The 25,218-nt window shown below is 39.2% G+C and overlaps 1 protein-coding gene and 1 long non-coding RNA gene across 9 annotated transcripts in view; both read right to left on the bottom strand.

The window, feature by feature from the left end:
* ehbp1l1b (EH domain binding protein 1-like 1b) overlaps positions 1 to 25,218 on the bottom strand; it is a 37,789-nt gene that overhangs the window by 7,874 nt on the left and 4,697 nt on the right. For 2 of the 8 annotated variants that reach the window (XM_030154847.1, XM_030154846.1), the window contains exons 2-10: positions 22,781 to 22,838; positions 22,604 to 22,699; positions 21,400 to 21,453; positions 21,085 to 21,263; positions 19,188 to 19,306; positions 18,952 to 19,032; positions 14,284 to 14,349; positions 14,036 to 14,173; positions 13,128 to 13,311 (exon numbers count right to left, since the gene is read on the bottom strand). In XM_030154847.1, the coding sequence (XP_030010707.1) occupies positions 13,128 to 13,311; positions 14,036 to 14,173; positions 14,284 to 14,349; positions 18,952 to 19,032; positions 19,188 to 19,306; positions 21,085 to 21,263; positions 21,400 to 21,453; positions 22,604 to 22,699; positions 22,781 to 22,838 (975 nt within the window). Of the gene's footprint in view, positions 1 to 806; positions 1,616 to 3,584; positions 4,028 to 13,127; positions 13,312 to 14,035; positions 14,174 to 14,283; positions 14,350 to 18,951; positions 19,033 to 19,187; positions 19,307 to 21,084; positions 21,264 to 21,399; positions 21,454 to 22,603; positions 22,700 to 22,780; positions 22,839 to 25,218 lie in introns of those variants that run through there. The other 6 variants (XM_030154849.1, XM_030154848.1, XM_030154850.1 and 3 more) reach the window with 6 other exon arrangements.
* On the bottom strand, positions 7,341 to 10,067 carry LOC115433450 (uncharacterized). The gene is made up of 3 exons (XR_003937361.1): positions 9,846 to 10,067; positions 7,654 to 7,937; positions 7,341 to 7,472 (listed from the first exon to the last, which is right to left on the bottom strand). It is a non-coding gene; the product is annotated as an uncharacterized LOC115433450 (long non-coding RNA).

The following is a 25,218-nucleotide window of genomic DNA, read 5'->3' as shown; positions in this document are numbered from 1 at the left end:
CAAAGACAAATGTACCACTGAGGAACTTCTGAAAAGACTTAAGATTTAAATGGAATTATCATTGTGTCAGAATTAACTTTACTTTAAAGTACATTTCATCTAAAAGACAAACAACTGCGCTTAAAGTCTACTAACGATACATTTCTTCATCTAACTGATTGTTGGTCAGTCCAGATGTGTCTAGAGGTATTCTAGTCTGTATCCTTGGAAAATGAAAATGAACACAGAGGTTCCAGACTAACTGAAAATTTGACAGTCCAGTCATGCCAGATCCTGCAAGTCCAAGACAAACAGGACAAGCAAAGGCAACAGTTCAAGGTTTTCTAGGCAAAACATGAGTCCAATCTCATGCCGTTGAGTCCAAGTCCAACAAGAGAAGCAGGAAGTGGCTGATAGTATGGCATTTTTATTTTAGTGGCATCTGCTGTTTCTCAGAGAGGAATGTTGTATCTACATGCAGAAGCAAAATATCACAGTACAGCACACCAGTTTATGACAGTAAAATACCTTCAGGATTTGTAAACCAGTAGAGGGGTGTATTATCAGCCACTTCAGGTCAAATCCAGTTGTAAGTTTGTCGTTTAACAGCAAACAGGGTGTCTTTCATGTCCTTCAAATCTCTGACTTCCTCAACCATAGCATTTTCTTAATCCATAATTTTTCTGTTTTCAGTCAAAAAGTCTGTTTTCAGTCTACTTTCCAAGCCTTAAGCCACCCACTCCCACTACAGTGTCTTTCCAAACACAAGATTGGAGTGCCATGCCATTTTCTTAAGCAGCACATGTGGACAGCCCATGGCGACTTACATGCCCTGTTTTAGTTCCAGGTTTCGACCTGTCTCACTGGGCTCTTCGGCCTCAGCCAGTGATATTTCCTGCAGGGTATCAAAACAGGGAATAACTGGGTGTCGACTGTGGTGAGTGAACTCAGCGCTGTGCTCAAATGGGCTTCTGTTGTCCATAGTGTCAGTGTCAATATCACAAAGATCAGGAATGAGGCGCTTCATACTGCGATGGCCAGACACAGGAGAGGTGTCACCCATCATGAGATGAATTTTAGCCAGTAGGATCTTTTCCTCCTGTTGGAGCTGATGGTCTTTGGTGCACTGATGGTACTCAGGTGTGTATTTACCTTCCTCAGCTTCAAAACCTTTCATTGAGTCTGTGGCTTGTTTTATTTTTGTACCATCTTGCATCTTGCTCAGGTGTGTGTCTGAATGTATTTTAGTGTGATCTGAGTCGGAGTGTGTGTTGGTAGTGTTAGTGCATGGAGTGCTGGACCAGGACACCGCAGGGGATTCAACAACTTCCTCTCCCTCCTCTTCAGTTATTTCCTCTAGGGTGTAAGCCATTTTAGTGCCGACACTTTTCATCTGCCCTTTCATTGTGTGTTTGTGCACCTTGCCTTGTACATGAGCAGGTTTCACACCTGTTGCTGGAGCTGTACCCTCTCTTTGCTTAGATCCTGAAGGAGGCTTTGGATAAGGAAGGCCAGCATGAATGGTTAAGAAAGTTCTGCTCTATTTGGCTGAGTATTTGAAGAGCCTTGTTCATGGATTTGTTGTGATGAGGGCATCGGAGCACCAGCAGGTGGTGATAAGGATGGGTGGCCGGGGCTGAAGACAGAAAAGGACATTTCAGAGAATAGAGTGGCTGAGAGCTTTTGACAAAAAGAGTGCTCTTGTCACGCTTTTTTCTAATTTTGTCAACATAACATGTAGCCAACATTACTCTCAGAGCCACTGACTGTAGGTAACTGACAATCCAGAGGTACTTTTTTCACAACTAAAAGTCTAACCTACTTTCTATTCTATACTTTCTATACTTTCTATCCAGGGGCAAAGCAAAGAAGACATGTGACCACTGACCAATTCCACTGCATTATGGAGACTTCCCCTTATGCACATTCATCCAAATCCTTATTGTTAAAATAGACACAGCCTCAGGACAGATTTATGTGAGATGCTTACACAGCTGAGCTTTAAAACCACCATTGCTTGATGTGACGGTAATAAAACACAATGCTTTATGAAACATCAAAACCAAGGCAGGATGTGAGACGGAAATACCAATTTCCTTAGCAAACAACACACTGACGATGTGGTTTGGAGGACGATACAGTGAGCTGAATGTCATTAAACTCATCGCTGTGTCTTGAGAAAAATGTACAGGAAAAGGCCAAAACCTCAGTAGAGGAACACTCAATGCATTCTTAGAGCTGTGCAGATTCATCATATGTATTGTCTGGCTAGAGAAAAATACCTATGCTCGTTTATCATTTATTCACTACGTTGTAAATTATAGTGCTTATTCATTGTTGTTAGCTGCTACACTCACAATAGTTCCACTTTTCAAGATGATTCACTTTTTAGGTCTAATTTTTTTTATTTGCAACTACAGGGTGTCTCAAAAAGAACTATACATTTTGAAAAATTACCCCCAGTTCCGCATTTGGTAATTTTTGGAATTTTCTTTTATGGACGTCAGTAGGTAGGGGATTGGTGAATATTTGTCCAAATTTACAGACCCAGGTTTTCCCAGTGAGCGGGGGCAAACTGCGCAATCCAAGTTAAAACTGGTTTGTGTGAAGTAGCGGTGGAATTTAACCTCCTAAGACCTGGGAAATGTCAGCAAAGTACAAGCTTTTTTGTTTTTTATTAAATAAGTGCTTATATTGGAAACATCATGATGCAACAGTTTTTTCAGATGCAGTTTTTAAAATTTTTATGGAATGTCCTTTGTGGTGGACAGTTTTCTTTTCTTTTTTTTTGTATAAAGTTGTGAAACTCTTGTCCACAAATGTGGACAGAAAACACACAGCTAGGTCTTAGGAGGTAAAATCCAATCAAAGGTCATGGGAGGGGACAATGGGCATCCATCTTGTTTTACACAAAATTGCCGGGTTACAGCATTAACACTTTGGCCACCATGTCAATTTCATTTTCTTTACCCATGGCAGCTGTTCCTTTCAAAGTTAATTCAACTTGTTTAGGCCTGAAAATGTCACTGAGGACAGGCCAAGTTAGGGTTAGGGTTAGGGTTAACCTGCTCACTCATGCATGAAAACCTGAGTCTGTAAATTTGGACAAATATCCACCAATCCCCTACCTACTGACGTCCATAAAAGAAAATTCCAAAAATTATCAAATGCGGAACTGGGGGTAATTTTTCAAAATGTATAGTTTTTTGTTTTTTTTTTTTTTTTTGATACACCCTGTGTAGTTCAAGTGTTTTATTTCTTTACCTGTTTTGCAAAAATTAATATGAGGAAGCTTTAAAATTTGTTTAGTATATGGTTGAAAATGTCATAAATTTCCATGTGGTTGTTTTATATTAACTACCATCTAACCAAAAAAAAATCTATGTGATATTTGTCATTATGTTACAGTGAATGACCTCCTATCGGGATATGAGACTTTAGTCACATTGCCCTATGATTATCAGTATTTCTCTGCAGACTTAGTGACATAAATTTTCTGTTATTGAAGAAGCACAGACCTACGAAGGCACAGGCATAACTATGGCATCCTGTTACTCACATCTCTCCCCTCTGCTAGTATTGTCCCTCTCATCCCTCCTACTCACCCTGCTTCCCTTCCATGTACAGCTCTGCCAGCCAGATGGAGCCCCAGATCCTCCTGTCCTCTCTCATACTCCACTTCCTCATCCTCCTCCTCTCTCAACCACACGGGGATGGCACCACTTTAAGGTTCCCCCTTTTATCTGATCTCAGACTAGGATAATCTGGGGTTTTCTTAGGTTTGTCGGATCTGAGTCAAACCTATCTGTGGGTCTGAGTGAGGGGACAGGCTCTGCCGCTTTGGCTGAATCTGCTTTAACTCCCCATCTGTGGGTGCTGGTGCTGACGACTCTGTGGTCAGGTTTGTTTCTGAAACCTCATCACCTTGAAGCTCCTCGTCATAAGCAATATCATCTAATTCAGCCTCCCTCAGAGGAGGCCAGTCGTCTGGCTGTGGTTTCTTCTGTATTGTCCTCGTTCTCTAACTTTTTGTCCTTTCAGTCTTCATCTTTTGATTCTTTTTTCCTCCATAACTTTCTTCTTTTCTTCCTCATTTGTATGATCACCCTGCTGCTTCCTTTCTTTCACTACTCTATCCTTCCCCTCCCTTTGCTTGTTTTCCATGCTTTCTCTCTCTTCATTTTCTTTTTTCAGCCTCTCTTCCTCTTCCTTCTCCCTCTTCATCCTTTCTTTCTCTTTCCTCTGTGTTTCTTCTTTCTCTTTCCTGTCTCTCTCTTCTTTCTCTTTTTTCAGCCTCTCTTTCTCCCTCCTCTCTTCCTCTTCCTTCATTTTCCTAGCAATCTCCTCTTTTTCCAGCCTTTCCCTCTCTTTCCTCTCTGCCTCTTCTCTCTCTTTCCTTTCTCTCTCTTCTTGTTGTCTTTTCAGCCTCTCTTCCTCCTCCCTCTCCCTTTTCATCCTTTCTTTCTCTCGCCTTTGTTCCTCCACTCTCATTTTTCTTGCCGTCTCCTCCTTTTCCAGTCTCTCTTGGTGTTTCCTTTCTGCCTCCTCTCTTTCTTTCTCCTCTCTCTCTTCTATCTGTCTTCTCAGCCTCTCTTCCTCTTCTCTCCTCATCCTTTCTTTTTCTTGCCTTTCTTCCTCCTCTCTCATTTTCTTAGCAATCTCCTCTTTTTTCAACCTCTCTCTTTCTTCCTTTTCCTTTTCTAGCCTCTCTTTTTCTTTCCTTTCTGCTTCTTCCCTCCTTTTTCTTGCACTCTCCTCTCTTTCTTTTTCCAACCTCTCTGTCTTTTTCCTCTCGGCCTCTTCTCTCTCCTTCCTCTCTTTCTCCTCTTTATGTCTTTTCAGCCTTTCTTCCTCCTCCTTCTCCCTCTTCATCCTTTCTTTCTCTTTCCTCTCTGCTTCTTCTTTCTCTTTTTTGAGCCTCTCTTTCTCCTGCCTTTCTTCTTCTTCTCTCACTTTCCTTGCCATCTCCTCCCTCTCCAGCCTCTCTTTCTCTTTCCTCTCTGCCTCTTCCCTCTCCTTCTTTCTTGCTCTTCTCTCTCGCCCTCTCTCTCTCCTGCCTCTGGATGTTTTCTAACCTTTCCCTCTCTCTTTCTTGCTCCCTCTCTTTCTCATGTTCACTGGCTGCCAGTCTCAGACTTGCCACCAGACTCAGCCCCTGTGTTTTCCTTGCAGGGTAAACATTTCTGGTTTCTGGACTGATATGGTCTTGTTGGACGTTTCTGTTCCGTATCTGTCTGACATTCTGCTGCATCAGAGAAAGCCTTGGGTTGGTGAAATGTTCAGTCTAAGGGGAATCTGTGGCTCATCATTTGGCTCAGATGGTAGATCTTCATATAAAGGAGGTCTGCAGAAGGATGTAGATGATCGGCATCAGCTGACCCACTTGTCTGCAGGACGGAGGCCACTGTCTCATAACTAAGGGACAGACATGAGGGACAGGAAAACTCTGAGACAGAGCTCACCCTAAAGTGACCTTTCTGCACTCAAAACATTGTGACAAAGGCCAGAAAACATGCTGGATTAATAGTTTCTACTTAGACTTTGTCTTGGTGCTTGTCCAACGTGCTGTGAGAAACCACACTGAGCAAATATTTTGTTTTTGGTTGCACTGGGAAACATTTTTTAAAACTAGTGTACAACATATTAAAGCCTGCTGTACTTACTCTGCTTCTCATACAGTTAAGACAAAACTATAATTATTTCTACTGCCATGCAGGTGAGAGCTCGAATCAGCTCCAAAAAAACACACAACTGAAAAATCAAACACACGGATCTAGTTCCACTGTGCAACATTTACAAATAGTTCCACTAAATCAGCACCAGAAGAATGATCACAAACTATTTATATTTATATTTATATTCCAGTTTGTCAGTCAGACTATCTCAGTACTGCACTGAGCTGCCACATAAAACTACACATACATAAACAGAAACCGATCAATGTACAACACAAGCTATATTTAAGACCAGGCAAGAACAAAATAATAATAATAATAAATAATGAGCATGATGAGATTTCATCAATATAGAAATATAACAAAGAAGAGGAAACGACAAAGAAGACCAATGCAGGTTTTTACAGGGACAGCTGACTGAGTTGTTCTACTTCAGATTTGTGAAATGCTCCACTATTTATCAAGTGCTTGTCATGTCCTGACAATACCAAAAGTTTAAAACCACAATTGTAGACCCTGGTGCTAAAAGCACTGAAGTCACATTTTTGAACAATTCAAGTTGAGCATATAAATATGTCCACCCTATAAATATTTCTAACAGACTTTTTTTGTGACTTCAGTATTTTTAGCACCAGGGTCTTCAATTAATCATCTGGATCTTCTGTTTTCTCAGCAGCAGAAGTCAGCCTTAAAATGTAAAGGAATGAATTAGACATTAATCCCCATAATTATAAATATTTAAGGCTAACATTTGGTCATGCAAAGAATAACTCCATACTAAATGTCTTTATAAGGGTGTTCCAATACAATAACTGAATAAAAGTCTTAATAATGTTTCCAACACCTACTGCAACATCTACTGCACACCTCAAAAAACAATGTGACAGATGCACAGGCAGAGACTCACCCTCTATACAACACGCCCACTAATGCTGACATGAAGCCAACAGGGGCCTCCTCCTGCTGCTGTGCAACACACTCATCTGCTGCTGTGTGTGCACATTGCTGGGGACTACACACATACAAACAGTACATATGCACACAAATGATATAAGCGTTTCCGTTACAATAATCAACAACATAGACATACATTGAGGGGAAAAGAATAGCTTCAGATGAGGTTAATTGCTGGCACTGAACTGGTTAGTGTACCACGCCACAGATGAATGTTAGTCTGAGTATGTGTGGGTATGGATTTGCGTGTGTGTTGGATATTTAGATAAAAAGCAAAAAAACAGCCAAATTACACCATGCTGCAAAGACTACAAGGAACTGTCACTGACTCACCCCCCTGAAACACCTCCTCCCTCCTGTTTCCCTTCTTCTTTCTCCTCCATCTTTGCTTTTCTTTGGTGTTTTCATTGCTTTCTTCCCTCTTTCCACTCCCGTCTCCACTGTGGTCTCCTCCACAGTTGCCCACAGCTGATTTCTGCCTCACGCGCTGGCTCTTTATTGTTGCTTAAAGTCTCCTGACCACCAGCCACGCTGTCAGATGGTTTCACCTCATCTGTTCCCTCCTGTTGAGGTTCTCCTGGTTTTCCTGGCTGGAGAACTTGTTCCGGCCGCAGTCCTGGTTCTGGTTTGGAGGGCAGGAGCGGTGCCAGATCCAGAGCCATGCGCTCACTTCCTAGTTTGGGGGAAACCTTGAGTGAGGTTGCTGGTTCTGCGCTAGGTCCCTCTGGCTCTTTGGGCTCCTCTTTAACTGATGGTGAACCAGGCTGAGCAGGGGGTGGGAGGATCTGACGACTTTCTGAATCTTTTGTCAGTTGTTCTTGCTTCTTATGAGTGTCTTTCTCAGAAGAATCTTCTCTGTTTGAGCTGAGGAAGAGAGAAATACCCTCATTATGAAGCACACATAAATAAAAATACATCTATTAGAAAAGCCAATTTGGTATAATTATCTGCTTTAGCCCCAAAAGGAGATCATCAGCGAAGCAGACAAACAGACGTAGACATAAAGGCAATGCAGCAGACAGAACATCCCCTCATCCATTCTTACCCTCTGCACAAAGGTTTTATGTACTCTTGTGTAATAACCGTCTTGGCATAGATTTTGTCAGGTGAATCTTTCTCACTCTTCCTTCTAGTACTTTCCACAGAGGAATCTCTGCCTCAGTCAGCCTCTGTGGAGGTGGGGCCGGGGTCAAGACCTCTAAGTGACTGGTTTTTCCTCAGCAGAGGACTGTAAAGTGGCTCCAGTTGGAGTACATTTGGTAGACATTTCATTTCAGGGACAACACTGTTTGAAAATGGGCCTTCCTTTATGAGAGAGGGCTGCTCAGACTGGAATAAGGGGAAAGAGAGAGGAAATGTGAAAAGGAAATAAAGGGGAACATGTGATAAAACATCAAAAGAGACTAAGGAAAAAAGAGAACATGAAAAAGTAGGTTTTAGAGCAGAGAATTACCACAGAATAATATGAAATAAGGTTCAGTGTGTAAGATTTAGGAAGGTTTGACTGTGAAAAATAAAATTTAATGTTCATAAATGCATCCTTGGAATAAGCTGTTTATATGTACGCTGTACACTTCTGAAAAATAATTAATGGAAATAATATTTTTTAATCCTATTTGAATATGATGTTTGTCAAATTGAAAGATTATTTTATGAGCAAAGAAAGTCACGGTACATGGCAAAGATAGAAAAAAAAAAACACCTATTGTTGTGTTAAGCAGCTCAGTGGACTGCATCCCTCATTACACACAATACATGTCACCAAAACTAAAACACTGTTACCTCAGCACATTTTACCCCAGTGTTTGAAAGCAAAGACATACCAGTGACTTTCTGATGCGTTGTCTCAACATTTATTTGTTTTCAGTCTAATGCTTGAACAGTTTTACATCAAACTATGACTTTTTTGATGACAAACAGGAAGAAAACTCCAAGGCACTCTCTTTAAGCATTAAAATGCCTTTATTCTCACAGCATGGTCATGTGCAGTGAAGGAGGAATGTCACTGTTTTTCTTGATGCCATTATGGTTGAATAGTTGTTATTGTGTTTTTTATTGTTTTGTATCATGTATGTGTTTTATGTTGTTTGGACTTTGTATGGCTGCTACCTCGGCCAGGTCTCCCTTGCAAAAGAGAGAAATTCCCAATCTGAATGGGACTTCCTGGTTAAATAAAAGTAAAATAAATAAAATAAATGTATAGGCCTTAAAAAACACTTCAACACTTCATCAGGAAGTCAAACAAAACAGAAGCCAAGAAAACTGTAGCTTCTTTTAAAGTAGGTTCTGACCAATAGGAACCTGCCAACTGGGCATAAAGGAGGGTGTCAACATGTAAAATGGCAGCAGATGGTGTCACTACATGTCAAAGGACATACAAAAAAACTCACCTATAGAAATATTTACAAATATATTACTTGACAAAGATAAATAAAGAACAGTGCAACAGTTTTTTAAGGTCTACACTTGACCATGCCAAGAAAATCAAAGCATTTTAACGCTTAAAGAGAGTTTTCTTCATGTTTGTCATCTACTTTATGAATCCCTTTTTTCACAGAAGACCTCAAACAAACTGTTTTTTGGGTCCTAGAAGCATTCCTTCCCATTTTTGACTTTCTTGAGTTACAAAATCACCTTTTAAAATTGACAAACATCATATGTGTAAACGGCAGCATAATTCAAACTGGATCAAACTGACTGTAATGAGGTAAAGTCCCATGGTGCAGAACTAGAAGGGGCAGGACTTCTGATGTTTATACTGCATGGCATCAAGTGTTTAGATGCGTTACAGTCAAGTAGGTGTTTTAACTGGACAGACTAGTGAAGCTTATGCACAGCACCATAATACCAATGACCTGGATCTGTAAGAATCTTCACAAATAAACACAGACATTAAGAGTTAAAACCTCTTTTCTGGCTCTAATGAGGCCTTTTCACCTTTTTTGTAATCACCATAAGCAAGGGAGAAGATGCTTGTAATCTGCAACTTCACCACTAGACTGTCTAAATATTACACATTGAACCTTTAAATATTGCATGAATCACACAATATTTTATTGTACAGACACTGATCCAAGAAAATCAACAAAAGTGAAAACTACATAATGAGCATGTGAGGATAACTGTGATTGATTGGTTTTATTGGTGATTTTAAAATCAGCTGATACAAAAGAGCAAAGAACATGTCAAATATGGAGAAAAAAATCCATAGTGATTTTTTTCATGGCTGTAACTCACCGCTCAGTAAGGCGTTGTTTATTAATCGATGAAGGCGTCGTCTCTGTGGGTTGTGATCTACGAGATTGGCTGATGTTTCTGTCATGTGATTGGCTGAGGCTCTGGGAAGGCAGCTGTTGAGGTGCAGCCCTAGTTTTGTCCAGAGGAGGGAGATGGAGAGCAGGAAAACTAGTGCGTGTTGGTTCATGTGGAGCAGAAGCAGAGGTAGATGAAGCCAGGCTCCTCATCTTTGCTTGTCCTCGTCTGACTTGTTGACCTCCACACTGATCTGAGCCCGTTGTTCCCCCTCGCCCTCCTCTCCTCCTCCCTTCCTTTTGTCTCCTTTCATCTTTCCTTCTTTTCGCTCCTCCTCTGCTTCTTTCCTCCTTTCCTTTTCTATTCTCGTCTCCTCTCTCTTCTTCCTTCATCTTTCTCCTCTCTTTCTTCTTCTCTCCTTGCCTTCTCTGCGCCTCTTTTCCTCTTGAAGTTGTTTCCTCTTCTCTCCCTCTGTTGCTCTTCCTTTCTTTCTGCTCCTTCATCCTTTTCTTTCCTCCTCCTCCTCCCTTTCTTCCTCTCTTCCTCCTCCTTCTCCTCCTCTCCATTCTTTCTCTTTCCTCCTTTAAGAGTCTTTCCTCTTTCTCCTCTCTCAGTCTTTGCTCTCTCTTTCCCTCTCCTCCTGCCTTCTCTCCTGTTCTCTTGCCCTTCTCTCCTCTCTCTTCTCTCTCTTCTCTTCTTTCCATCCTCTTTTTCTCCTCCTCCTCCTTCTTCCTCTGTCTTTCTTCCTCCTCTTTAATTTTCTGCTGCTCTCTGTCTTTCTCTTCCTTCAGGCGTTTCTCCTCTCTCTTCCTCTTCTCTTCTTCTGCCACCTTCCTCTTTTTCTCCTCCTCCTCCTTCTTCCTCTGTCTTTCTTCCTCCTCTTTAATTTTCTGCTGCTCTCTGTCTTTCTTTCCTTCAGGCGTTCTCTTCATCTTCCTTTCTTTCTTCCTCAGGAGCCTCTTTTTCTCCTCCATCTTTTCTTCTCTTCTTCCTCAAGAAGCCTCTTTTTCTCCTCATCTTTCTCTTCTTCCTCAAGGAGCCTCTTTTCTCCTCCATCTTTCTCTTCTCTTTCCTCAAGGAGCCTTTTCTTTCCTCCATCTTCCTCCTTTTCTTCCTCAAGGAGCCTCTTCTTCTCCATCTTCCTCCTCTTTCTTAAGGAGCCTCTCTTCTCCTCCTCCCTCTTCTCTTCTTCTCAAAAAGCCTCTTCTTCTCCTCCATCCTCCTCCTCTCTTCTTCTTCAAGGAGCCTCTTTTTCTCCTCTTCCCTCCTCTCTCTTCTTCCTCAAGGAGCTTTCTTTTCCTCCTCCCTCTTCCTCTTTCCTCCTAAGTGCTTTCATTCCTTCAGTCTTTTCTCCTCCCTCTCTCTTCCTCCTTCCTCATTTTTCAGGAATCTTTCCCTCTTCTCTCCTCTCCTCCTTCCTGAGCTTTTCCTTCACTCTTCCTCCTCCAGGGACTTCTTTTCCAGCTATTTTCCTCCTCTCCTCCTCCTCCTCTGCCCTCTTTTCTTCTTCCAGTCTCAGCTTTTCCTGTTTATCTCTCTTCTCCTTTAATAGTCTCTCCTCTTCACGTTTCCTCCTTTCCTTCTCCTTCTTTGCCTCTTCCTCCTCCTGTAAAAGTTTCTTCTTCTCCTCCTCTAACAGTCTTTCTTCTCCTCCTCGTGTTTTTTCCTCTCCATCTCTTTCTGCTCTTCCTCCTTCCTCTTCATCCTCTTGTTTCTTTTTCATTTGTTTCTCCTCTTTTTCTCTTGTTCCTTCTAACTGCTTAACCACTGACACTTTTTCTTGGGACGCCTTTTCATTGGTTTTCTGTTCAAGACTGCAGAACAGATAAACAATATTTCTTAATTGTAGTGTTGTTTGTGTGTGTTTCACCATTATCACCACCATAAGTTCAGGTTTTTATCTGTTAATATAAATACTCACCCTGGAGGACACCGTTTGATCGTATCCCGTTTAGAGTCATCCTCTTCCAGAAATAAACCCCCTGACTCTTGTTTCTGGTCAAATGACTCAAAGATATCAGGTGTTGCCAGTGGCGGCTTTTCAGCCTTAAAATTGCTAACCATATCCACTGGCTCAGGGGTTGCCTTTTGTGAATCTATTCCCCTCTGAATGTCTGGCTGTTTAGGGGAGATAAACGCTGCCACAACATTGGTGGAAGGCTGTTGAGGGGCGGGGCTCTCATAGCTCGAGAAGGGCCATGGCGGGGGCGGGGCTACGATGAGCTCTGAGGGGGACTGGGTGGGACTGAGGACAGAAACAATGGATGTCAGCCTCAAAAGAGTTGGTTGGGGTGTCTTAAAAAAACTGAGCGTGCAGAAAGTGATGAGGGGGTTGACAGGCAGGTGAGGAGGACAAACTATAGGCCTGCAAACAGTTTCACAGCTGGAAGGTCAATGCAACAGCAGCCAGAGCAAAAACAGTCTGCAACTGTTAGCACGTGTTAGCATCCAAAGGTGCAAACACAAAGCAACAGCACAGCACTATGCAACCGTGGGTCAACAGCCTTGCATTCCTTAATCAACAATTAAAGACAAACTGTTTCGTTACTGTATTTTTCAACCTATTTCATCAACGTGTGCTTGCAGGCTGAAGCAGGTTTACTTCTGTCTGTGCTGAGGCAGGTCAACCTCAAATATTTTTGGACCATATAAGTCAGATATGTTGCAACCAAGTGCATATTATTCTGCATCTGTTGCAGTCTCTATTATGCAAAATACACCAGGGTGTGGCAACCCAGTTATCAGAAAAAATGTGGTACATTTCTGCAAACCATGAAAGTAAAAACTCCAACTAATTTGTCATGAAAGGTCTGTTATTTTTTTTTCAGATACAAAAAGTCTACTGCAAAAATCCAGGAGAAGGTCATGACGTTGGAGTTTGCATCTGGACTCCAGCACATTTTTATATTTATACAATAAAAGCTCTTTGGTTAGGGTTAGGAAAAGTATGTATCATCAAATCTATATGACTGAAGTATTTCTTTAGCGTTAAATGACTGTCACTGTACATTTCTGTAACCTTATAATATCAATCATTCAGCCCATGTTAAATTCCCCAGATATCTGTACTTCTCAAGACCATTTTATGCATGAACAAAGAAGAAGAGGAAGATTTACAGACTTTTCAAAACTGATTTTGTGCCGGTGAGTTCTGGTCAAGTTTCTCTCAAATATCTTGCTCACTGCAGACCATAACACCTTGTGATCAAGAGGTCAAAGCAAAATAAACTTAATTCGAGCACTTGTGCCATCTATCCATCATCTCACCTGATAATTTCTTGTTCAGCTTTGCCTTCCGTGACGGCTGCCTTTGAGTCCTGGCCTGATTTGACTGGCTCTGTGGATATACTGATGTTCGCTCCCACTTGTTTATTTTGTGGAAGATCTTTGCTTGTTTCTTTGGTGACAGGGAGTGTTTCCTTCTCAACTTGACTTGATGGTAATGATGAGCCTGTAAAGAAAGATCAAGTAAGACAATAAACAAATTGTAACCTATGAGAAAATAGAAGACAGGTAATGCTATTTAGCACCAGAATTTGGGAACTATACCAGAATACACCAAAACTGAAAATGTTGATGTACCTGACTGACCGGTGGTGGACTGAGAATAAACAGGGGTGGACAACAAAACTGAAGTGTTATGGGAAGATGAGAGGTGGTAAAGAGAGAGGAAGTGATGCTGGAACAATTGGGTCACATAGAGCATCGAGGTCAGGACTAGTCAACAGAGGGACAGTTGCAATATCACCGCTGGCCAGAGCAGAGTCTGAGGAAAGCAAAGCAATGAAACCAAAGCAGATAAGAGGGTAAAGTGAGACGGCAAGAAAAAAGATGGAAAACTGAGAAAAAAACTGCTGAAAGTAAAGAAGAAGGTAAAGACACTGGTTTCAACCAATAAAATAAAAAAAAAAACTTGCTGTGAAAAACTTATATTTTTTAACTGACAGAAATGAGTCTTTACAAAAACATCTGTAACTGCAATATGGGTTTTATGAACTAACTAAATTAAATTAAAAGTCTACATAAAGTGTATACATCTCTTTGTCAGATTATTTCAAACATAAGTGTAATTAAGTAGCAGTAAAATACAGACTGGCACTTTCCATTGTCGACAAATATGTCATCATATTAAAAAACTATATGACAAATTCAAAACTATACAAACATGGGGTTACCTGACTGAGAGCTAGAAGGCTGAGATTTAGGAGCAGATGGTGCAGAAGCTAAAGGAGGAGCATCAACAGTAAAAGGTGAAGGAGAGGATGGACGGGCAATCGACTTCACAATCTGAGGTTTGAAAATATGGGAGCGGACTGACAAGTAGTAAAACAAAAAACAAGAAAAGAGGAGAAAGAGAAATGTTAGGAAAAGTGAAGAGAGTGTCTGTTGTGCATTATGTTAGACAACATAAGCCGAAACAGACCAGAAATTGAGGCCAGTTCATCTGCAGATTGAACCTCTGGGGGGCGCCGTTGATATGAAACAGGAACTAAAGAAAGGACAGAACAAAGAGTTGGAAATGAGAATAAAGAACACAGATGAATACAAAGGGAGTAGAATGTGGTTATTATGAGGGGAAGTGAAAATGAGGAGATATTTTTATCAAGTAGTACAACAGAAATGATAGAAGTGATTGTTTCTGATATAAAGATGACAAAGAAAATGAAGACAGTTGTGGAATGACACAACAATTAGTGTTATTAATGTTATCAACAAGTCCTGCTTCTACAATAGCATTTAATATAATACATTCTATATGCAATGCACTATTTTTTCCCCAGTTTTTACATATAAGGACTTAAAAGGTCATAATAAGTTTTGTTATTCTAGTGTTGGGAAGGTCAGTTTTCAATTACAACAAGTAATAAAGTGACCCTGTTAAAGATGTAATAAGTTGCCTAACAACTATAATTATGCTGTCAGTGTAATGTGCTTTTTTACATTTGATTATTTATCTAACAAATGCTTTAAACTGGGTAAAAATGCCAAAACACATCCACTTAAACCATCAATTGAACCACGCAAAAGTACTCAAACCCTGTAAACGCACAAGCATTAAAAAAAATCAGAAGAATATACTCAACTGTAACTCCTTTGCAATGACCAATACTTTGGCTAAATCTGGTTTTTATGCAAGAGCAACAGGTTAAAATGAAATGCATTTGTATTTTAATTACATAACACGCATTTAGTTACTCACAAACATGTGTAATTCTATTGTGTGTTTGTAGAAATAGGGAGAGGCTAGCAGGTTAGCACTCCACAAGAGAAAGTTAAACCACAAATCTGTCCACTTTGTCTTTACAGGTTAGTGTCAGAGGCAAAACAGGAACAAAGAGAAAAAGGAGGAGAATGGTTACAGATGTGGAAGTCAGAATACTGTGCTAAATATGAAGCAAAAATGGCTGCAGTTGTCTACACAGCAACTCAAAGTGCTACAGTATTAAATGTTGCCTGAGATATTACAGTCCAGCAAAAAATTATTAGATCATCAAAAATCATCAAAAACAACAGTTTATGCAATCAAGTACCAACTCCTGTGTGTATCATGTGACTAAAACAGACAGAAAAGAAAACATGGAATACCTAAAAGCACTGTTTTTGTCAGTACAATGACATAGATATTGATGTAAGAACTGAAGTGATTTTGGTTATTATCAAGAAAACCATGGAAACTGGATAGATATCAGCTCTGAAATTAAGCTGGTATGAGCTAATTTTGTTGTTATCATTATATTTGTCCAAACAAATGTACCTTTTATTGTACCAGGCATTAAAATGAACAAGAAATTGAAGAAAACAAGGGGTGGTCTAATAATTTTTCTGCAACTGTATGTAAAATGAAACACTACATAAACAATTACACTTATGAAAACTGAGACTCGCCAACATGTTTTTCCTCCAATAAATCCATGTGGTGATCAGTATGGACCAACATTAGCATCAATATCCTTTCTGACTATTGGACTAAAATATTTCAGATTGTCCTGCAAAAACAACTCAATACAGAACCAGTTCTACCAGGTATTAAAACGAACAAGAAATTGAAGAAAACAAGGGTGGTCTGATAATCTTTTCTGCAACTGTATTTAAAGCTTAACCCTTGTATGCTGTTTGGGTCTGTGGGACACATTTTCATTTTTTATTAAAAGAAAAATGATGAGTAATTGTTTTTTAATGAATTATTTCCTCTTATATCTTGTCCTGCTCCTGTTTTTAAGTAGAGTTCTCTGTTTTTAATCATCTTTGTCACTTTTACTTTTCGGCATTTCTGACATGTCCTTTGGATGTTTCAAATGTTTTGTTCTGTCTCGGCTACATTGTAAACGAGGTTGCATCCTCAATATATGTCCAAGTTTAAATAAAATAAAAGTTATCATGATTATATTACATTTTACTAAAAAAACAAACTAAAAACGAGTAGCACTTTAATTCATAAATGTGATCTAGCAAAGGCAAGAATTTAATTTAAATATATATTAAATATAAACACTTTTTATATTGCTTGTAATTGGGATGAAGTAAACATCTGTTGAGCATTTTAACATAAAATTGTTTGATTATGTTGAATTAAAAACCCACAAATGCAGCAGGTCCATCACACTCACGAACACTGGCTGAATAACAAAAAATATGAACACCACACAAGGGTTAAACCTGCTGGTATGATAATTCTTCTTTCGTGAAAATCTAATCATGCATAGATTTTCCTCACGTCACACCATGCATGAGTACTGAACATGTTTTTTAACCCAGGTATGAAGGTGAGTCATGCAGAAAATAAACCAAAGCATCACGCATAAGGAATCAGTTAGTTGAAAGCATGCAAACATGCCTGTCTGCCAACCTACTGGTACCTTTGACTGAGCCTGACTGGAAGATTTGGGTAGAGAGGGCGGCTGAGAGAGGGTCTGTGAGAGTGAAGGGTGACTGGATGGGGTGTCAGAGAGGAGGGTGGGCTTGGTGGGAGAGGAGGATTTAGTGGGAGAAGTCAGGGAGGTTTTAGTTATCGGATTTGAGGATATAATAGAAGAAGGCTTTGGGGCAGCTGCTGAGGATGATGTTATGATTGTTTCTACAGATGATGGTGCAGGGGAGGGGAGTTGGGGTGATTCAGGGTCAGCGACAGGTTTCGAGGGGGGTTTAGAGGTGGTATTTGGGCCTCCAGGTGAAGCTGTGGTAGGTACTGTTACATCTAGGGAATCAGGGGAAGGGGGATTTGCCTCAGCGAGTGGTAGGACAGAGGGTTCGTTCTGACCTAGGGAGTGGGAGGGTGATGAGGGTGGAGGTTTAGGTAGCAGATCGGACACAGCCTCAGACTGAACAAGACTGGTTAATTTTTTATGCTTGGATCTTGGTGAGGGCTGAGGGGAGGAGCCAGGAGAGGGCTGGATCTCTGATTGGACAGGGGTAGAGGAGAAGGAGTGGCGGCTGCGGCGAGGTGACGGGCGAGGAGCGATGGGTAGAGGAGGGCGGGAGGCTGGGTTGGGTGGTCCACCCTCTCGCACCGAAACTGGATGGGTAGATGGACGGAGGAACGGATGGATGGATGGAGTGATAGATGACGATGAGTAAAAACAATGAAAAAGAAACAAGAATAGGAGTCATGACAGCAATGAAAATTAAATGGAGCTGAAAATGTGATCACGCTCAGGATCAAACGCTGCCTCAGTGGGCTAGTGTCATATGGATCCTTAATATTAAACACATATTGTTCATGACACACATATTATATGAACCTGTGACAAATGGCTATTAACATTCGACAAAATGAGACTGCAGACTACATGGAAATGAGGTCAGAAAAACAAGTAGAATAGAGATTTGGATTTATAGTGTTTATACTTACAGCTGCAGTTCTTACTCTGTATGAATGAATGTCACGAAGAATACACTACACACATGAAACTTGACTTTTACCAATCACAATGATTCTACTGTATTACTTACCATATTTACAAGTGGAATAAACTCATAATATCATCAAAATATACTGTTAAACAAGTGGTGTGAGGCACAACAAACCCCGCCCCTCGCACATATTTTGCCGATTATAAGTAAATGGGAAGATTTTAAAAATTCATAAAAAAATTGAACTTTGACCTATTGTTACCAAAATGTAATGAGATGTATTCTGTGTCACTGACAATATATTAAGTAAATTTGGTATGAATTCAACCAATAGTTTTGCTGCTACATACATTTGCAATTTCGCCCATTATAAGTAAATGGGGGAAAAAAGCAATTAAAAAATTCATTAAAAATTGAAAGTTTAACCTACTTTTCCCAAAATGTAATGACATGTATTTTGGGTCACTGGCAATCTATGAACCAAATTTGGTATGAATTCACCCAATAGTTTTGCTGCTATAGACATTTGAAATTGTGCCCCTTATAAGTAAATGGGGAAATAAAAAAAAATCATAACAAATTGAAACTCTGACCTACTTTTCCCAAAATGTAATGACATCTATTCCAGGTTACTGGCAATCTATAAACCAAATCTGGTATGAATTCACCTTATAGTTTTGCTGCTAGACATGTGAAATTTTGCCCATTATAAGTAAATGGGGGAAAAAAAGATTTTAAAAATTCATAAAAAATTGAAACTTTGACCTACTTTTCCCAAAATGTAATGTGATGTATTCTGGGTCACTGGCAATCTATGAGCCAAATTTGGTATGAATTCAACTAATAGTTTTGCTGCTAGAGTGTTAACAAACAGAGAAACAAAAAAACAAACTGAACCAAAAACAATACCCCTTGCCTCCCCTTCAGGGGGTGGGGTTATAATATTCGAATGACAATAATTTGCCATATTAAACAGATTGATAAAACTGTCCAGTCTCCTATGCTTTAATATCATCACATGATTCTCTGAAGCGTTTAATGTCTACATGAGAAGTATGTGGTATGCAAAGAACTCAGGTTGAACTGATAAGTCATGTGGGAAGGGCTGCAGAACAAATTACATAAATGTGTGAAATGGTATGATACACACAGACACACAAAGTCCATACTGAGACCTCCGAGTCTGTGTGAAAGCGAAAGAAACAAACAGCGCTGGTGAAAAAGAGCGTGAAGAGGCTACCTGAGGCTGGAGCAGCAGAAGGACGCTGGTCAGGTGGAGGAGGCGCAGGGCGATTCGGGCGAGTTAGAGTGTGTGGAACGACTACAGCAGCCAGAGGACATAAAGACAGAAGGGCAAGCATAGAGGAGAGCAACCAGTAAGAACAAAAGGAAGGAAAAAGAGAGCGGACAAGTAATGACAGATGCAACAGGACTGATGAAGAAGCAGCATCTGAGTTTGACGGCCTGTAGCAGCACCTGTTGCAGTGATAGACTTCTTGTCCTCCTCTTCATCACTCTCATTGAAGTCGTCCAGGTTACCAATATCGGTGGGTTTGACACTCATCAGACTGGCCAGACTCTGCATGTCTTCATCACTGAGGAAGATGGACGCATATGTTCATGGAGCTATTAGGCAAAAGTTTCATGAATGGTACAGAAATGGTACAGAAGACATCTTATAGTGTTGAACTACTTTCAAAACTTCTCAAAGAAAGCACTTATGCATGTATCCAACATCTTAATGCACACTGTTCCATTAATATTCTCAATCAAAACAATAAAAAGATGTAGTGATCATATGAGTTGATGTTTTCAATACCACTGCTGATCAATGTCTGTCAATGTCTGATGTGATTGAGGCAGAAACGATGCTCACAGATGTTACAATGTTTTAAAGTTTTATTTACATAATGTTTTGTGTTTATGGTTTACTTCTGTTATGTATTATCATTCTAATAAATTACCTGGTTTATGCAGTGTTTACAGTGGCTTCACAGACCAAATGACTAAATAAAACCGCTTCACTATGATGAATGAAATCATTATTGATTCTCTTCATTTGTTGTAAATATTTGATATGATGTAAGGAAACAAATCAACAAAATATATAATATAATTTCAGTCATTTTTAGATATTCTAATACAGAATGGTTACATACTGTACATGCTTGATCTTTTTTTTTTTTTTTTTGCAATCACTGGATGAAAACTCTATACTGACTTTTTGGCGAATTGTAATTGAAATGGTATGAGAGAACATGAGACTTCTGCATCTAATGCTTCCCTGTGTTTCTGAGCTGTACATAAACTTTAATCTACTCAATGACAGGTTTTTGTCCAGTCACTGCTGCTTTTAGACAAGTGGAGGAGGTAAATATATGATAATTACCAACACTGGTCTACAAGTAAAATGCTTCCAGAATAAAAGTAGATAAACTTTACCAAATTTGAGTCACTACTAAAGAAATATTAAGTCAAAAGTGCTTGTTATTTGTAGTTTCATTTAGATCAAACAGCCCAAGAATCATCTATATTTACATTTAATCATTTGATTTGGACACAGAGGTGTAGAAAGAAAGTGTGTATTGACAAATTCTGTCATTTTTTCCCTGTGATTTTGGCTCCTGCAGCTTTAAGAAGTGCAGACAATAGATCAGTGGTTCCCAACAGTTTTTGGCTCTTGACCCCATTTTAACATCACAAATTTCTGGCGACCATAGACATTCAAAACAGAGACATTTTTTTGCTAAAATTAATTTGTTTTTGATCATGTAATAGTTTGCTATACTATGTTGCAAATAAACACTAATTTTAGATAACATTTAGGTTATATAATGTATTTAATGCACCTTTTTGGTGTCTGCTTCTCAGTTTCTCTTAGATATCTTAGTGGGGCCAGGCAGGTGAAGAAATCTTTCCATTCTCTGTTTGGTCCAGTTTTCTGACTGCGACTGTGTACAGGCAGGTTGAAGCGAAGTAACTCACGCGGCCAATCAAGATATGGCCTCTCAGATATTATATCCTGCATTTTATTTGAACTTGGTTTTTATTAGGAAAAATGTGTGGTGTTTTAATTCTAATTAAATATATACTGAATAATTAAAAAATATTTTTTTTATTAGTAATTCTTTTGTTTAATCAATTACTAGAAATTTCAGGCGACCCCATTTAATTCCAGACGACCCCACATGGGGTCGCGACCCCAAGGTTGAAAAACACTGCATTAGATCATCTATTAAAAACAGGCAAGTGATGTAACGCGGACACTGACAACTATCAACACGAGTGTGTTATCTACTTTACAAAGTACAGGAACCAAAATGAACTGGAACAATAAATAGTGGCATAAGGAAACATTTCCCTAACTACTCACGTAGCTTTTCCCTCACGAACAAACACACATGACAGCGACAGCTTGAGTGTGGCCTCGACTACTTTGACAGACAGTGGTTTCAGCTTCAGCGTCAGGTCAGTCTGGGTCGGCGTGGGACTGGCGAACCGTTTCATGTTGATGTCCGCTGACGCCAGCACCTTACGATGGCCCTTGTTTTCCTATTTGTGACCAAGCAAGATCAATCAGAATGTGTTCTTTTAATTCTAATTGGGGACTAAATTGATTTTTTTGGATGTTTAGTTTGATCTTTTTATTGGGAGCAGAATTCTGTCAGATTAGTGAGGGCATACTTACACCCTCAATGACAAACGTCCATTCTTTATCTTCAAATTCTTCAGCATTAGGATCCTGTGGAGAAGAAAAGAGACAACACACTTTATTTAGTGGAACTCCTTTCTGTACAACATGTCCAGTGTGACATTTAATGTCACCACTCTATGAATTAATGAATGACTGGAGGTCAAGTTAGTTACAAGTTAAAATCTAACTCAGTCTGCCATTCTTAGAGAATCTTTTTCTGTGCTTGTTTTTTTTTTGTCCTACCTCTTTTTTTTTACATACAGTTACACATATACTCTGCACATTCATCTTCAGTTAAAAAAGAAAAACCTTAAAAACGATACAAAAAAACCCCATATATCCCAGGTATGACTAGAAACAACCCCGTCATTAGACATTATCCATGAATTAAAATCAGTAAACGGTCATATTTCATAAAACATGTCAAATCATACTTCAGTAAATCTAAACATGGTGGGTGTTTTTTTTCCAGTTTAACAAAAGAACATTCCATGTTTACAATGTCATGAAGCACATTAAGATATATTGTGTATTTGACAGTTCATTTAGAATTGCTTTCACACAAAATAAAGCCAGAACTGGTTCTGTATTGAGTTGTTTTTGCAGGACGTCTGAAATATTTTAGTCCAACAGTCAGAAATTATATTGACTCTAATGTTGGTCCATACTGACCACAACATGGATTTATTGGAGGAGAAACATGTTGATGAGTCTCAGTTTTCATAAGTGTAACTGTTTATTTAGTGTTTCTTTTTACATACAGTCGCGGAAAAATTATTAGACCACCCCTTGTTTTATTCAATTTCTTGTTCATTTTAATGCCTGGTACAATAAAAGGTACGTTTGTTTGGACAAATATAATGAAAACAACAAAAATAGCTCATAACAGTTTAATTTCAGAGCTGATATCTAGCCTTTTTCCATGTTTTCTTGATAATAACCCAAATCACTTCAGTTCTTACATCAATAGCTATGGCATTGTACTGACAAAAACAGTGGTTTTAGGCATTCCATGTTTTCTTTTCTGTCTGTTTTAGTCACATGATACACACAGGCGTTAGTACTTGAGAGCATAACCATTGTTTTTGATGACTTTTGATGGTCTAACAATTTTTTCCATGACTGTATATGTAAGGAAGGCATGAGCATCAGCATCGCCTGTTGTGTGTGGTGTAAACAGTGAATCCGGTTTGTCTACCTTGAAGAGCGTAACAGAGATGTCGATATTCTCTGGGACCGGCCACACCACCATGCCTCTGTACGGGTTCTTGATGCCAGGCTGCCAACTGTGGAGCTGCACAACCAAACAACATGTTAGTATGCCTCTGTGTGTACAACTGTGTGTGTCTGTGTGTGTTAGTGTGTGCGGTTACACCTTGGAGCACATACGCCTGTTCCTCCTGGTCCACACAACCCTCAGCTTGTCCGGTTGCCTATAGAAACACAAAAACACACTTCAAAACACCGAAATGTGTAAGAGCGACCCACATCAGTCACAACAGTTACTTCATCAGCAAAAACAAAACCTGCATTTATGTCGTGCTTTTTGAACCACAAAGCGATTTAAGTTTAGAAAATAAGCACTAAAATCAATAGAGAAACAAGAAAATCAATAAAAACCAACCGTAATATAAACACATTTTCAAAAGGACTTAACAGAAACCACTGTGTTAGATTGTCCCATTTCCTCTGAGCCATTCCACAGCAAAGTGACAACGAAACAAACACCCTGTTCACCTGTAATTTATAGTTGAACAGAGCCAGAAATGACCTGCCAAAAGATGTTAAGATTCATTACAGCTAATAAAAGATGGACAGTGACTTCTTTAAATAATTCACCAAAGAAAGTGGATATTATACTAATGGGTCCGATCAAGCCAAAGTGAACATCACCATGAAAAAGTACATTTGCACACATCATTTATCAAGTGGGCTCATTTTTTGGCTAAAGATCTGTATTTTATGGAACTGTTATCCTTTTTAAAATACCACTTACACAGTACAGGAGAAGTTCCGAACCTTCTGCCAGGCTGCATTAAATGAACAAAAAGACATGCAAAAGACTGTCTATTACTTAGAGAAATTAAAATTCTGAACGATTAAGTTTGTGAATTCATACACTGGTCACATTTAAAAAGACTATCTGTGAACTGTTACCGAGAAATTACCTTTTATTTGTAATTGACCTACGTATATCAGTATGGACCAGCACAAGTTGTAAATAACACTGTGTTAGTATTAAATACATCAAATAAAGCACTGTGATTATATCTGGCTTGTTGTTTTAAAAAAATAAATCAACATTTTGGGTGATGCATACAATGGTAAAGAGTCATCCACGTGTTACTATGGCAACCTTTCCACGTGTTACCACATTCTCACGTCAATAAAACAGACTTTTCAACATTTTACTCCAAAATGTATTTTCAGCATAGTCGAACATAATATCTAAAAGGTTTTGTCCTACTTGATATCAATTTCTGTCGAGAACCGCATATTTTGAATGTTTGCGTAAAGCTTAAAAAATTGATGTCCATTTCAAGTCCACGTGTCACCGAGCAGTAATTTATGGAAGAGGATTTAGAGAATTTAAATCAAGATCCAACATTATTTATTGTTATTACTCTGAGAAAAAGTCCGAATTCTGGAAAAAAAGTCAAATACAGACTTGTTTTTTTTTTCAGAATTCTGACTTTTCTCTCAGAACAATAATTAAAAAAAAAAAATATTCAAAACAGTCAGAATTCTGAGAAAAATTCAGAATTCTGACTTTTCCTCAGAATAATAATAACAAATATATATAGGACCTTTTTTTTTTTTTTTTTTTTATTGATGTTCGTTTCAAGTCCACGTGTTATCGAGCAGTACTTTGACATTTTTCACCAAAAAATTTTATCTCCCCAAATTTTGTTATACATTGTGTTAAAGTGCTTATAAATACATGTGATCTGTGTAGACACGAGACAAAACACAATTAGTTGGACCATTTACGTCAGCGCCACAGCTGTTATATCCTCCTGAGTATTTTTTCATATTGTAATATATATCGCAGGGTTAAAAAAATCGCAATGCCAGTTTACCTGGCATACCTGGCATACCTTCTCAAATATGTCTAATAAATGCATATAAGTTACTCTGCTTTCATGAAAGAGACTATTGAACACAAAATTTGTCCACATGTTAGGCTACCACTAGATCGGACCCTAATGTGACAACAGAAGGACTGAAACAGGGTCTCATGACTGTCACTGCCACATAATAACGCCTGAGAGTTAAAGACATGACACTAATGTGGACTGTGAGCTGCCGATAACATGACTTGATATGGTTTTTCATTAGGGCTAATTCTTCGGTAATATCTGTATTAGGACTTCTATTGTATTTTCATCTATTGCACAGGAAGTGAAACAGGAAGCTACAAGTCATGTGACCTGGGCCTATCTGAATGCAAGGCGTGCCTCTTGACAGGAAGAGGGAACCCCAAGTACTAAAGCATATTCACACATGCACACTTAAATACTAAACCAGTAAATAGAGACGTAGCTTTATAAGTGATCATGTGAATATGGATCAGATATGGATGTGGTGATTTATGGATTCAGAATTTTGTCTTAAGTTTCAAAGGATGGTGTGTGTTGCTACATGTGTTCTGCGGGGGTGTGTGCAGGTGTTTATATGGCATGTGTGTTAGGGGGTCAGGATCAGAAATAGCCTGACTGGGGGAGAGGGAGGGGAACAAAACAGCAAAAATAGGGGTGATGACAACTATAGTAATGTAGACACACAACTTTTCAATGCCCCAGTGAACACAAT

The sequence above is a fragment of the Sphaeramia orbicularis genome, chromosome 14, assembly GCF_902148855.1.
Source record: "Sphaeramia orbicularis chromosome 14, fSphaOr1.1, whole genome shotgun sequence".
Classification (NCBI taxonomy): Eukaryota; Metazoa; Chordata; class Actinopteri; order Kurtiformes; family Apogonidae; genus Sphaeramia; species Sphaeramia orbicularis.
Note: the sequence above shows the minus strand (reverse complement) of the source record. Positions and strands in the feature narration are given on the sequence as shown.